The sequence below is a fragment of the Podarcis bocagei genome (assembly GCF_964188305.1).
Source record: "Podarcis bocagei genome assembly, chromosome: 6".
Classification (NCBI taxonomy): Eukaryota; Metazoa; Chordata; class Lepidosauria; order Squamata; family Lacertidae; genus Podarcis; species Podarcis bocagei.
The window spans coordinates 69,641,577-69,656,008 of record NC_138130.1 but is presented as its reverse complement, the minus strand read 5'-3'; the positions used below and the strand labels follow the sequence as shown (position 1 = coordinate 69,656,008).

General features: G+C 40.0%; 2 protein-coding genes across 12 annotated transcripts in view; one reads left to right on the top strand and one right to left on the bottom strand.

Moving 5' to 3' along the window:
- Window positions 1-14,432, bottom strand: part of LOC308589698 (uncharacterized protein) — a 474,186-nt gene that overhangs the window by 287,598 nt on the left and 172,156 nt on the right. The window lies entirely within an intron of this gene.
- PHLDB2 (pleckstrin homology like domain family B member 2) overlaps window positions 1-14,432 on the top strand; it is a 76,020-nt gene that overhangs the window by 37,830 nt on the left and 23,758 nt on the right. For 8 of the 10 annotated variants that reach the window (XM_081198914.1, XM_081198913.1, XM_081198920.1 and 5 more), the window contains 3 exons: window positions 388-531; window positions 1,793-1,930; window positions 13,466-13,594. In XM_081198914.1, the coding sequence (XP_081055040.1) occupies window positions 388-531; window positions 1,793-1,930; window positions 13,466-13,594 (411 nt within the window). The remainder of the gene's footprint in view (window positions 1-387; window positions 532-1,792; window positions 1,931-13,465; window positions 13,595-14,432) is intronic. The other 2 variants (XM_081198921.1, XM_081198917.1) reach the window with 1 other exon arrangement.

Here is a 14,432-nt window from a genome sequence, read left to right as displayed (position 1 = left end):
AGGAGTTTAGGAGTATGTGTACCCCTGCATCCCCCCCAGGAAAAAAATCACAGGATGCAGAAAATAGTTGCTCAGAAAATAGCCTTGACACTAGTTTTTGTATCTTCCCATATTGTCCAATAGGTAAACGGGTAGGAGTTTTGAAACAGCACCTTTGAGGAATATGAGAAAACAGTATTAACAAAGGAGGTGGGAAATCTGGTTTATATAGTGCGATTCTGCTGTTGCTGTTCTTAAAAATCTGCTGGCTTAAGCAACGTTTTGGGCCTGGTATTTTTAGGTAATACTAAGAGCAGTTGTTGGGGTGGGGGTGGAGCAATCAGAAAACATACATTTTGGGAACTTGTATTTTTAAAAAGTAACAACACTTCCTTGTTGTTCTTTCAGACACCAGAGTGCATAAGTGATGAACAAAGATCACTGGAGCTTAATCAGATGGAAGAACAGCGCATTATAATACTGAATAACTTGGAAGAACTTGAACAGAAGGTCAAAGATTTAAATGATCAGATGGATGAGTCCTCTAGGGAGGTATAAAAAGTATTCTCTTTGTTTTTATCTGATTAGATTTGAGCCTCTATCTTGCTGCAAGAAGCTGCAGGTGTACATAAAACACATTCATCTGATTACTGAAATGTTGGTTGATATAAAACAAGGCTGGAGAGCCACTAGCCCATGGATCAAACCTGGTCTTCTGGTGGGTCCAAATTGCCCCCCCCCCATTTCCCCCCAAGCCATGCTTACCTGCCTATCAGCTGAAGATTGACAGGTGGCTCTGCCCACCTGTCAAAGTTGGCCTATGGCTTGGTGGGGAGATAACCATCTGTTCAGCTGGGCCAAAAGGGTACCTTGCCCGTGGTACAATGGTCATCATGCCACCACATGTATTTTGTGAACACATGAAGGCACCATAGCTGTCAACTTTCCCCTTTTTTTAAGGGAAATTCCCTTATTCTGAATAGGATTCCTTGCAAGAAAAGGGAAAAGTTGACAGCTATGGAAGGCACAGCAAGAATGTGCCTTTTACAGTAGCTGTACTCATGATACTGATATACCTGCTGGCCACACTCCTTAGCACCAGCACATTGGGTGTTAGCATTTATTTTTAGTCCTATGCGAATGATAGCACAATAGCACATCCAAGTGAAGGGTGCTATAGCAGCTTGGAGTGGGGGTTGGTGATCCTCATTGGGACAACAGCTTGGATCTTGGTGTCTAATCTATAAACCGCACTATATTCAAGGGGGCTTACCCTCTAGTAAGTGTGTTTAGGATTGCAGTCGTGTAAGTAATGAATGCTACAAAATTGCAAATATGAACTGCGAAGTATTACTTGGGAGTACTGCAGAGGTATCTGCCATAGCCAAAGCGTAAGGAAATGAACGGCACCGTTAAATTATAAATCCCTTCTGAATTCTGCTTTACTTGGGATCTCACATTGCCAAAAACAACCTGCAAATGACTCAGTTCCTAGTGAATAACCTTAGTAAAGGGGGAGCAGCTGTTGCAAAAGGGATCAACATAACAACTGTGCCATGAGGAAGTGAAAATACTACAAGCAGACAGAAGCAGAAGCACTAGAAAGTTCTTGAAAAATTGCCAACTTTGGATTCCGTTTTCAATAGCATGCTGTTTTTGTACATGTCTTAAACTATCTCAAGAGAAGTTAATGTGGCTTTGCATCACAGTGTGTTTTAAAATATGCAGCATGCATGAATAGGCCTTCAAAAAGTGTGTGTCAGTATTTCTTTGTGAGCTGGCTTGAGGCTGAGAAATTTTTTCGTGTTCTTAGATGGATATGGAATGTGCCCTATTGGATGGGGAGCAGAAATCTGAAACAGCTGAACTTCTCAAGGAGAAGGAAATACTGGATCATTTAAACAGGAAGATAGCTGAGCTGGAGAGAAATGCCATTGGTGAAAAGACCAAGGTAAATAAAGTTATGGTATCCCTGTTTTAATTATATTTTTTGTGCAGAATTGGAATTTCAGTAACTGGTATTTTCAAAAGAAAATAGTGTGTCATGGTGCATTGTTTTAAGATGAAATAAAAAATTATGTGAACTAATTTAGAAGCCACTGTGGAAATTAAAAAAGAAAGATAACTTGAACTTGGTGTGGGTTTTGTTGGGCATTGATGCTATAATTAGTTACTTATTGAAGAAACACAGTTATTAAGAAAACACACAACATGTTGAATTATGAAGAATGAGAACTAAGGCTGCAATCATTTGCAGTTTCCTGGGAGTAAGTCAAATTAAACTCAGATTTTCTTCTGAGTAGACACGAGTAAGGCATAACAGGGGGGATTCTGCACTTTAATGTGGTGTCTACAGTCTTTTTCTTATTGTGCATGTTCAGCAATTTTAATAATGTCATCTGCAATGGGTTTCCTTCATAGTAGTGAAAATCTTGAGAATTTTATTTACCTCTCATGGCTACATATTTTTAGCTTAAGTACATTAAATTTTGCACGCCTGTAATTTGCTCTCCTAAACATAATGTTTTGATAACCTGCTACAGAATACTGAGGGGACAAAAGGAAACAAAAATCTAAATTGCAAAAGAGCATTGAACATTACATTAAATCATTTTATGTGTAACATGGAAGCCAACGTGCAAATACTGTAACATTTTAATGAAATGTTATCACATTCCAGAAATTCAAGATTATGTAAAAATGAGAATCCACATAATCACTAAATTAGGTCCAAAGTTGTGTGCCAGTAAAAAAAAAATACCCCATGGCCATAGCTTTTAGGAATGTGAGAAGTGATGTGCATATGTATATATAAATGCTTTACCCTTTCAGCAGTCCTCCTACATCGGTCCTCCCATTGGGAACTCTTGTATGGAACTTGCCTCAATGAAGCATGCATTTGGCATCAAATTTAAAAGCTGCTGAATGCAAGCTCTGCTTGCAGAGAAACAATATGGAGCGCATTGCGAGGCTCCTGCTTGTTCATTTGCAGCTGCAGCTTTAGCCGTCCCACATCTGCCCTGATGTTCTATGAGATTCAGTGTGTATGGTTGTGGAAAGACAGTTTCATGGGCCAAATTAGGATGCCTGTAACTAAAATTCACCCAACAGAGAGAAGATTTACACTGCCTTCACAACCGTTGGCAGTTATAAAAATAATAATATAATTTTATTATATACATTATTATATATATTATTGTATTATATTATAGTATATAGAGTTTGACCAGTGGAAGACAGGAGTGCCTGGCGTGCTCTGGTCCATGGGATCACGAAGAGTCGGACACAACTAAACGACTAAACAACAACAACAACAACATATTTAGATTGCAGCTTAATGTATGTAGGAGATGCACTAGTTAGGATTGCTCTGTGAGTTCTGTTTTTTAACACGCTGTTCCTGAAAGAACCATTGGAATAAATGGTTTTGTAGCTTCTAGTTTCTAGTGGTTTACAAATGGTTTGATGATACCGTATTGACGTGAATCTCATGCGCCATCGAATCTAATGCGCACCTAAGTTTTCAAAACCTATGAACCCCCAAAGTATTTGCTGCATCAGCGGTGCTTTTCAAGCTTGCGATTGAATCTAATGTGCCATGAAACCTAATGCACACCCTAATTTTCGTGACATAATTTGGCCAAAAAAGGTGCGCCTTACACTCGAGTAAATACGGTAGTTGTAAGGAGCAGCTGTAGTTCACACCTGCATCCTTCCCATGTATCATTTTGACTCCTTCAGTATCTTCCTTCAGCCTTAAAGCCCATGTGGTATCATTTCCCCACTCATATTCCGTTTTCTGGTATTGCTGTTCACTTCTGAACAGCTGTTCTGATCTCTTCCACCAGTGAATGGAGATTTGTGAATAGTGAAATGATATCTGTGTACAACTTGTGAAAGACAAAACCATTTCATTCATAAAAATATATAGCACAAATGATGGCAGGTCTGTTTTGCGGTGGTGATAGCTTGATGTTTATGGAAAGAGTTAAGACTGGAATTAATTGCTGATCTAGGCACCTGTTTGACAGGAAGTCTTACGCAAAGTCATCTGACCGTTTAAGGACACCTGCTTTAGAAGCTTGTGAAATTCTTAAGAGATATCATGAATGAAAACATAATCAGCTTTCCATCTGCTTGCTTAAAATAGACTAAAGGGAGAATTTTCATATTACTTGTAATCTTATTCATCTACTTCAAAGACCATAGACACCATACAACACGCTGCAGAATATTGAACCACTTATGCTTTCACAGTAATTTACTGCAAAGCACATCCCATTGTTCTGCAGCAATTGAAAAGGAAACTGCACATTCACAACCACCCGAGTAGGTTATATTAAGTTAAAATGTTTTGAATAAAATTGAAGCTAGTTTACTTGATTTCTTAATTTGCAGGAAGACTAAATTCAACGTCAGCAAAAAAATGCCACCATTATGAGACTACCGCTGAATTTAGGCTGTGTATTATTTGCTAATGTGGAATAAAAGATCAGTGGAGCTTGGATAAATGTTCGTAGGACACACAATTAGTGCAAAAGAAGTGCTTCACTGCATTAAGCCAAAGGTCCATAGAGCCAACACAATGCCTCTAGGATGCTTCTGGCAAGCCCACATCCAAGGCATGGAAGCAACATACCTTCCCTGAACATGGAGGTGCCTCACAGCCATATAGACAGGCATATCCTCTTCCATGATTTTCTCTAAACTAGTAGCCATCATCACATCCTGTGGCAATGAGTTCCATAAGTTATGTTGGGCGGTGAGGCTATATGCACTTTGCTCTATCTGCCTAGAATCTGTCGTTAATCTCTTTCTTTGGATGACCCTGAGTGTTTAAATCTTCACATTATGGATAATTTTTTAATATTTTATCCTATGTGTGGGGAACCTTTTCCAGGCTGTGGACTGTATTCCCTCATGGGGCAGAGTTCCCACATGCTAGTGGTGGGAAGGGGCCAGAGCAATAGATGCGAATCTTACTTTTGCACGTTCTAGCCATGCAAAAGTTGGAAGTTTCTACACAGAGAGATGCGTCTCTGCATCCTGACAAAGAAGATGCAGTAATCTCAGATCAAGAACACATCCCAGCTAGGCCGAAGCACTCTAGGAAGGGTGCCGAGCAGTGTTTGTGAAAGGTGTGGCCTGGGAGGAATCTTGAAGGCCAGATGGAGGATCTTGGAGGACTTCACATGGGGCCTAATCTAAGCTTATTCTTCTGGTTTGTCATCCTTAATTAAGGTCAGTTTCCCATTTCAAACGCACAGGGAAATCTGGCCTAATGTAAGCCAGAACAGTGGTACCTCTAGTTACGAACTTAATTTGTTCTGGAGGTCCATTCTTAACCTGAAACTGTTCTTAACTAGAGGTGTGCTTTCGCTAATGGGGCACACGATTTCCATTCTCATCCTGGGGCAAAGTTCTCAATTCGAGGTAACTGTTTCAGATTAGCGGATTTTGTAACCTGAAACGCCTGTAACCCGAGGCATTTGTAACTCGAGGTACCACTGTATCTTGATGTTGAAAGGAGGGGTGAGGGAGGAGCATATGTCTATGGTGCTCATCCTGGCTTTATAAGCCATGGTTTATAAAGTCTTGGCCAACCATCTGACAATGCCAATGGGTAGTAAGCTTATTGAGTGCTTCTGTTATAAATTTAATATCAGTTTATAGAATCATATTGCTAATGGGAATGTAAAACATTAGACCTGAACTTCACGTGGTCCAGCCCTAAGGCAGGAGACAAAATGCATTACTTAGCCCAGCCATCTCAGTTATAGCTTATTTGGGGTGACATTTTTTTTGCAGTTCAGAACTGACTTTCATATTTCCAGAACTTTCTTAAAATTATATTTAGGCTCTATGCAATTATACAGGTTGTATTTCTTAGACATGTATAAAATGCCCCTTTCCCATAGTGTAGCTTATATGGAATTATCTTCCCAGTGGGAAAATGGCTTTGATATAAGATGAGACTGGTGAAAACAGGTGTACTCAGTGGAATTTCCTCTGTAGGAAAGAAGTTCCTTGCCTTGTTTGTGCATGTGTAGGGAACAGATAGGATTCACCGCTTCCAGCTACAGCTGGGAATCCAAGCAGCGACTCTTGACGGTGATATTTGACACGGTCACAGCTGTCAGAGAGGAAGGGAAGGGTATCCAGGATGGGATGTGGCTCTTAACTTCCCCCTGCCGCTGGACCTCTGCCGCTTCCATTTCTCTGTTGCTGCTTATCTCCTGGTCAGGATCTCCCAGCTCTTCCTAATAGCAAAGATCTAGTGGAAAGGAAAACAGTGAGCTGCAATCTCTATCATGCATGTTCACCTGGGTGGAAAAAGACCTCTCATGACTAAGGGAAGGAAATGGAGGATGGTGGCGGCAGCACTAAGAAACAGGAGTTTGATCTGGGCCAGTTCCCAGCTGGATTCTTGGCTAAGCTTGTGGGTTCCTTTCCGGCATCAAAGGGTATGTAGTCAGTATGGGATTGGCTGCTCCACAAGATCCTCAAAACTGCGCATGTGCATGCATTCTAGGACTTCCTAAGTGCCAGAGAAAAATTCTGATTCTTTACTAGCATCACAAACTGCTGTTCAGTGTTTTGTAACTGTCTCATTTACAACTTCCCGTGTTACTTGTTTATAGCTGCCTGGTGTGTCCCATTAAATCTGAGTCTTTTCCTGCTAGTAACAAAATGCCTAATTTGTGCAAAGGACTGCAGATGTAGTTGTCAGTAACAACAAAACAAACCCCTGCATAACATAAAGAGAAGATAAAGGAAATTATTGTTCTCTGGTTGAATGCTGGACAAATGTATTAAAGTGGTGTGGAGATTCACCCCTTCTTTAAACAAAAATATTGCAAAAGTGCTAGCATCCTGTCGAGATCTAATTTGACAGGTTGGGGGATATGAATCATTTTGTTGCTTGTTCCATGTGATAATCATGAAACTGGACGTCAGCCCAGATCATAGCTTACCATGCAGAAGCGGTATGCTAGTCTGCCTCATTGCATCAGTTTTGCACCTTAGCTTGCATGATCAGGAGCAACAAGCCAAGAATACAGACACTCAGGAAGCCAAGAACAAACTTTGGCTTCGTGATCATGGTTTACTAGGAAAAAATAAAGCATAATTCTGAGTTTGTGCATAGTGATAAGCCAAGCTTAATGGCTTGCTCTTCATCCCAGAAGAGGAGCAAAGTGGCAGGAATTTGGATAGTGTGCACTAGTATACTACATGCTCGTGGTAAGCCACAAACCACAGTTTACTGTGATGTGCAAAGTTGGAACATTATATATTTCTCTGCCTGGAAATTGTGAAAGGTTTTGGAGGTAAAGGATAGAGCCTTCTGCTGATTATTCATGTCTTCCGCTTGCCCTTTTTTGTTCTATAAAACATAGTTCTTGCACATATCAACATGCATCACATTCATAGCTGAATAGCACAAAACACATTCAATAGAAATGTTTGCGCTAGTGAATATTTATTTTAATAGAGAGGATTCAAATTATTTTGTGCTTGGGTTGTTGTTTTTTTAAGAGTCCATAGGAGATGCTGCTTTGGCTTTAAGAAAAAGAATTCCTCTCTTTATTGAGACACTGCATGCTAAAAAGAAAAAGGAAATGGCTCTTCCACTTAGTCTCAGGTTTCCTTCTCCATCCGTAGCATGCAGCTGTTAGCCTCCCAAATTAACTGCTTCCCTTGTAAGATGAGCTCAATAACAGCCTTGTATTTAGCACCACTGTGCAATAAACTATGCTAGCTTTTCTCTGTAGTTTCCCTGTTACCCCAGCAAAGAAGAGTGTTTGAAATAGAAGCTCTGGAAATGCAGAAAAACTGTTTAAGGCTATATATAAGACGGAATAGACAGTAGCTGTTCAGAGAGTGGTATTTAGCTCTGCCATTGCCTATGGCACATGTGTTCATCTTTCCTGCCCCATTGCAGTCTTTGTTCAAACCATTTTCCAGGTATTTTAAGCCATAACATATAAAGAAGTACCTTCTAGCTTCAGAACTGGCAGAGCTCTCTAATATACATGGGCACCTATTGGACAGTGCCTACTGTGACATAACCCTTATCCCAGATTTCATTGCATTGTATTTTCTTTCTCAACATATTCAAGAATCTTTATTATATTTTCTGGTTTCCTTTGGGAGTACAACTGTCTAGATCAGGAGCTGCAGGAAATCCAATCCAATCAATTTTATCATTCCACTGATCTGCATAATGTAGTGGAAATAGCTGCATATAGTAAACAGAAAAGTTTGCCTACACTTGGCTTTCCCTTATTGTAGACGCACAGCTGTCAACCTGCTACTGATAGACCAGAGTTGGAAAGTCACTCCTATTGCTGCTATAAACTACTGCTAATATTTAACATCAGCTGGCATTAGAGGAATGCTAGGTAGAAGTGTTTTTATCATGAGTGGTGCTCAGTCCTTTTAATGGAATAGCAAAGCTTAGGTTTGAGAAGCTGTTGACTTGCAAGACTTGTTGCACCAATCTAGTAAATACAGGCGCCTTCACTGTACTGTTTTTGATGCCTGCTAAAAAATTTTTTGTTCAGACAAGCCTAGTCAGACATGTAATTTGATTATGTATGTATGTTTTTAAAACTGATAACTTTAGCTACATTTTGATAATTCCTTTATGTCTATATGTGTTTTATGTGTTTACTTTATTGGGATTTTCTTGTGAATATGTTATATAAACTGCTTAGAGATTTTTATTTATTTAAGCAGTATATAAATATAGTTAAATAAATTGGAGAACCCATTTTGCACTGAAAAGTTTGTTGACAAAAGTGGCTATACATTACATAAAAATAGATCAATTGCATTGATTGCTAAATCAGATTTGCGTTTGTAATGTATATTTGTCTGGCTGCCTTTGAAAACTTGCTCCAGAATTGCATTTTTCTTGTGGGTAAGAATGCTGTTGCAATTTAAGGATAGGACCCAGAAGAGTCCCCACTGACAGTTTAGATAATTCAGCTGCTCAGCAGTTTAGGTTTTGTGCTTCTGTGGGATTGCAGTAATCCAGTTTATAAGGTTATTGGTCTTGTAAATATAAGCCATGCTTCCACGGACCTTTATGATCTCAGATACAAGCTTACTGGAGATCAAAAATAATGCATCTATCTTGCGTAATTGTTGTCCTAGGCACCAAACCAACATGTAGCAAATAGCACTGGTCAAGGTCACTTGACTGTTTGCAGAACGCTTGTCAGTGATAAATGCTTAATATATCAATTCCTGCTGTGGTTAAAAGAGTTGTCTTAGATAGCCTCAGTTCCCATGCAGTGAATAGCAAACTGTGGACATCTTGTCACTTTGAGTGATAATTAGGTTGCTTCTTTCTTGAAATAAGCCATATTCTCTCTGTTGTCTTTTTCAGTGGGGCAGTTTTGCACTGTGATTGCTTAAGGAGTATCCTCACACTTTCACTGGCTCCTTTTTAAAATTATCAAATACGCTAAGCTATTTGCTAGGCAGAAAATATCCCTAGAAACCCATTGGCAATCTCAGTAAGGATGCTGCAGTAAAAGTCTGAAATAGTTCTTCCTTGCTTTGGATTTTTCATCAAAGCCAGGAATTATACTGCTCAGGACATCTGATATAAATCAGTATGGGGAACAATGTGTGCTTATTTATTAACCATGTTCAAATGCCACTCAGTAAGACCTGCATTGGCTCCCAGTACGTTTCCGAGCACAATTCAAAGTGTTGGTGCTGACCTTTAAAGCCCTAAATGGCCTCGGTCCAGTATACCTGAAGGAGCGTCTCCACCCCCATCAGTCTGCCCGGACGCTGAGGTCCAGCGCCGAGGGCCTTCTGGCGGTTCCCTCACTGCGAGAAGCAAAGCTACAGGGAACCAGGCAGAGGGCCTTCTCGGTAGTGGCGCCCGCCCTGTGGAACGCCCTTCCAGCAGATGTCAAAGCGATAAACAACTACCTGACATTCAGGAGACATCTTAAGGCAGCCCTGTTCAGGGAAGTTTTTAACGTGTGATATTTTATTGTATTTTTGGTTTTATGGAAGCCGCCCAGAGTGGCTGGGGAGGCCCAGCCAGATGGGCGGGGTATAAATAATAAATTATTATTATTATTATTATTATAGTAAGGAAAGTTCTCCAGTTGGCTTACAAAAGCAGTATAGATGTGGACTTGTGAAACTTTCAGAAGGTAAGAGCCTGTACTCACTGTGGCTGCCAGCCAGAGGCCTATGAGAAGCCCGACAGTGGGACTTCGAAACACAACAGCCCTTTTCCCACTTGTGATTCCCAGCAAGTGGCTTCTGGCTGTGGAGATGTAACATAGTTGTTGTGGCTGGTACCATTGCTAGCCTCTTCACTGACAGCCTGGACATTAAAACCTTATGCGGAATTTCAGCATGAGCATAGGGAGAATGGTGCTTGTGTCTCCCTTGGCGCATGGGGAAGAACAGCAACCCGGGGGGCCCTACACATCCATATGAAAATTGTGTAATTGGAATATTGTGTAAAAATGTAGCATACCAAATACGTGGTTCACATCTATGTGTGCGGAATGCCTATCCCTGTGTGGAATGCCTAGACTTTGGGGGTTGTGAGGGGGGCTGGAGCTGGCATGATCCAACCCGCCCGCCCCCCCTGCCCTGACCCTGTATAGGGCTGGCTTCAGTGCCAGGAATAGCACATTCATGGGAAGAAGCATAATGTGAAGAGGCGTTGAGCTACTGGTATTTACCTTCTTTCTTTTTTGGTCATACACTACTTATCTATTTTTTTTCTTTGCTGAAGCTGTTGTTTGCCCTATAGGACAAACATAGAGGTTCCTATAGAATGCCTGCATGTTTCCTCCTTTGGGACAAAAAGCACCCAGGTGGGATTTAGTCAGAGTGGGGCAAATGCAAGAGGAATGTCTAGAGCATCTTTGTCAATGTTGGGTCTAACAAGTAAAGAAAAAAGGGTATCAAGGTTAAAGCAGCCCAGTGTTAGGATAATTAAGATGACAGCTTTTAATTGTGAAGTGCCTTCCGTGCTTGTTATGGCAGAATGCTAGACTACTAATCTGAAAAATAAAGGAGTAAATACAGATAGGAAATACCTAGAATTCTTTAAATTATAGAAATCTTGGTGCAAAAAAAAGAGATGTCTAGTTGAGAGTAATTCCTGCATGATCATACAGAACTACTGAAGTGTGTGACTTTCCTTCATCTTGTTATGAATTTTTACATGCACCCATATGCTAGTGGTAGCTGGGGCTGAATAACCTAGAATGGTCTGTTGGGAAGAGATGGGACCTAAACCCAAAACAATGTTATGTGTACTGGAAAATCTTAACTGTTCTTACTAGTCCAAGAAATACTTTCCCCGCATGAAACCGCAGTTGTTTGCAGCAGAAAGTACATGTGACAAAGTATCCTATTGTTTGTCCCTGCTTCCAACTCCTATAAAGTTTCCAGGACATCTGTAGTTTAACAGGATGGATATACCCCTTAATATACAAACACAGTAAGTGAATGAAAAGAGTGGAATCCAGCTGGATGTGCTACGAAGATTGATGTTGCAGCTGTATGAAGCCCAGCAGTTGTTGCAGCAAAACAATGAACAATTAGGTTAATTTTGAACTAATGTGAAAGATTACTGTGCACATTGTATTGCCCACCGCAAGTGGAACAGTGTGCCTTTTGTTGTTTCAGAGGAGGCACTCAGGGTAAGAGCATGTCCTTCTATATATGTGTATATCAATTTTGAACCAGTCGTTGTTTAGGCACTGCATGAGGCAATCTGGGCTAGTGGTGCAGCAATAAAACCGCTAGCATATTTACAAGGGGTTGGACGAGAGGATCCTCACAGTCCCTTTCCGTCTCTGCAATTCTATGATTCCATGAACCATAAGTATAGGAATTAAACAGCTGGCAGAGCACATGTAAGCAGATACAGCTTGCTTATTGACAACTTGAGTCATAGCTGCAATTCTTTCAGTAGTGTGTTTAAAAGCCTTGAAAAATTGCAGAACTTTGGTGACTGTACTATTTTTCCAACAAAATGCTGTGGTCTGAAATATGTTGTTCTTCTGCAGTAAAAGTTCCGTTTTAAAAAGTGAAACTGTAACACACACATGAGTTGTTTACTGACAATATGGTTTCAGATATAGGACAGGATCTAGTCCTATAACTAGAAGGAATGATTGATGTTTTTCTAGATCTGTGTGTCTAAAAGGTTTTGTTCTGGAGAAGTCCAAAAGTCTTATGACATGCTTATCAGAAACACAGAAAGACACAAATTTAACATATTTCAATCTGCATTAAAAGAAAAGTGCATACTATGGAATTCCTTTCATCTTCAAAATAGGGACTGGATGTCTTGAGGGCCAAATTTATATTGGAGGTCATTATAGCATTCCCTTTAGAGTGAATTGAACCAGTCCTGTTCATTCAGCATGTTTGATTTCTGAAACAGAATTTCCTGTTCCAAACCGATACGCTGTGCCTCAGTTCATCCTTTCACTGCTTATAAACTATTAAAAACCATCATTCTTGTCCCCTTTGCCTGTTACTTCTGTGTCATTCTGGATAGTATTCTATTTAGTTCGCTTTGTAAAATCTCACTCTTTTCTGTCCTTCTCTCATTTGGAGACTAACATACTACTGATTCCATTTCTAAATAGCTAGTGTCCCATTGATCTTGAAAGTACTAAAGGATGCCATTTCTTGTATATATATATATATATAAAGCATTGCGACACTGACAATTGCAGTCAAATTACAAACCCACCTCTTAAGTTGATTAGTTTCTACTAATCAATGTCCTAGATCCAGTAACATGTTCTGAAAAATCTAAATTTAATTAATGGAATTTAATGTGCAGTGGGGATGAGTATACCCACAAATTATATATGTGTAGCACCTGATCTTTCCAAGGTCCAAATTTAATGGAGGCAAAATTCCAGCCTTAATGGAGCTGAACTTTATGGATGGTAGAGAGAAGTATGAAATAATTCAGACCAAGCAAACCTTTATTTCAGTTTCCAAGGTTTGAGGGTGGATGCAAATTGCCACAAGCAAAGTGGTCATTGCTTAACAGTTTTCCATGTGGCATCTATATCCTTCAACCATATGGTTTTTAGCCAGCATTACCATCCCTCTGCACTTTTAAGGAAGCTTTGAAGTGACTCTTATCCAGTCTTCTGAATCCATCTCCAGAGTCTCCGTTTCGCAATGGAGAACTTGTCTTTGTGCACCTGAGACATAATCAATAAATGTTAACACATGTCAACTAACCATTCTTTAGCATCTGCCAGGTTTATTAATATGATACCTAGATTATGCTGTGGCACATGAAAATTAGTCACAGCCTTCCAGCATGTTTAAGCATCCCTGCTGCACCTTTAGGACCGATCCTATCCCCGCCACTCAACCCTGCTCCATGTGCCATCAGAATCACTAACAACTGCTTTGGGTTTGAAGGTAATTCTGTTCTTTATTTTTCTGGTTCAAACTCCAGGAAAAAATAAAGCTTGATGCTCAGAGGGAAAAACTAGAAAAGCTTCAGGAGCTTTATACCGAGCAGAAGACACAGCTTGATAATTGCCCCGAGTCCATGCGGGAACAATTGCAACAGCAGCTAAACAGGGTCAGTAGCATGGATTCCTCTATTTTTTTTGTAGAAGCACAAGTGTTGAAAGACGACTTGCTGACTGCCTCTCATCTCAAGGGTTTACTGGTTTTCTGCACTGCTAACAGGATTGTTGCATGGTGATGAATAAACAGAATGTGAAGGGCTGGATTAAAAATTGGTTTGTGATACATACTTTAGAAGTTGCCAAGCAGTTAATGTTTAGCACCCTTTGGCTGTTGGCAAATCAGAGTTGTGTGTGCCTGTGTTTGTGTACTTGTGATGTTTAGTTGAGCTTTAGGGTAATTTGCTGTAAGCGTGTTGGATAAATTCTTGAGTCTAATAACTGCACTTAGCTATCTAATTTTAGCCCTCATTATGTTTGCAGTTGCTTTTAAGTTTACCTTTGCCACCACTATGAAATTCTTTCCTCCTTCAAAGTTGTTTCTTACCTATTGAATGAAATCTGTTTTTTTTTTAAAAAAAAAAAAAATCTTTATTAAATTTCAAGAAAAAAAGAGGGGGGAAATCACCATTGCTGTAGGTGCTGTTTCAAAATTATAGCTAGGCGACTATACAGGTTTACCCACCCACATTCAGTGGGCTTTCTTTTGTTTTGTTTTGAGGAAATTAACCCCTCCCCCCAATATTGAGACATGGAAGCGTTCTTGGGACAGTGAGAAAGAATAAGCTAGAATACAATGCCAGAAGAAATTCCAGTTCAGACGCATTCTTAGTGTAATACATTACACTTTCACCCCCATGTTGAATAAAACAATTCTAAATGGAAATTAGCTACATATTCAAGGCATGCTGCTTGGCATATTAAGTGTTTCTTTATGGAGTTCTGCTAACA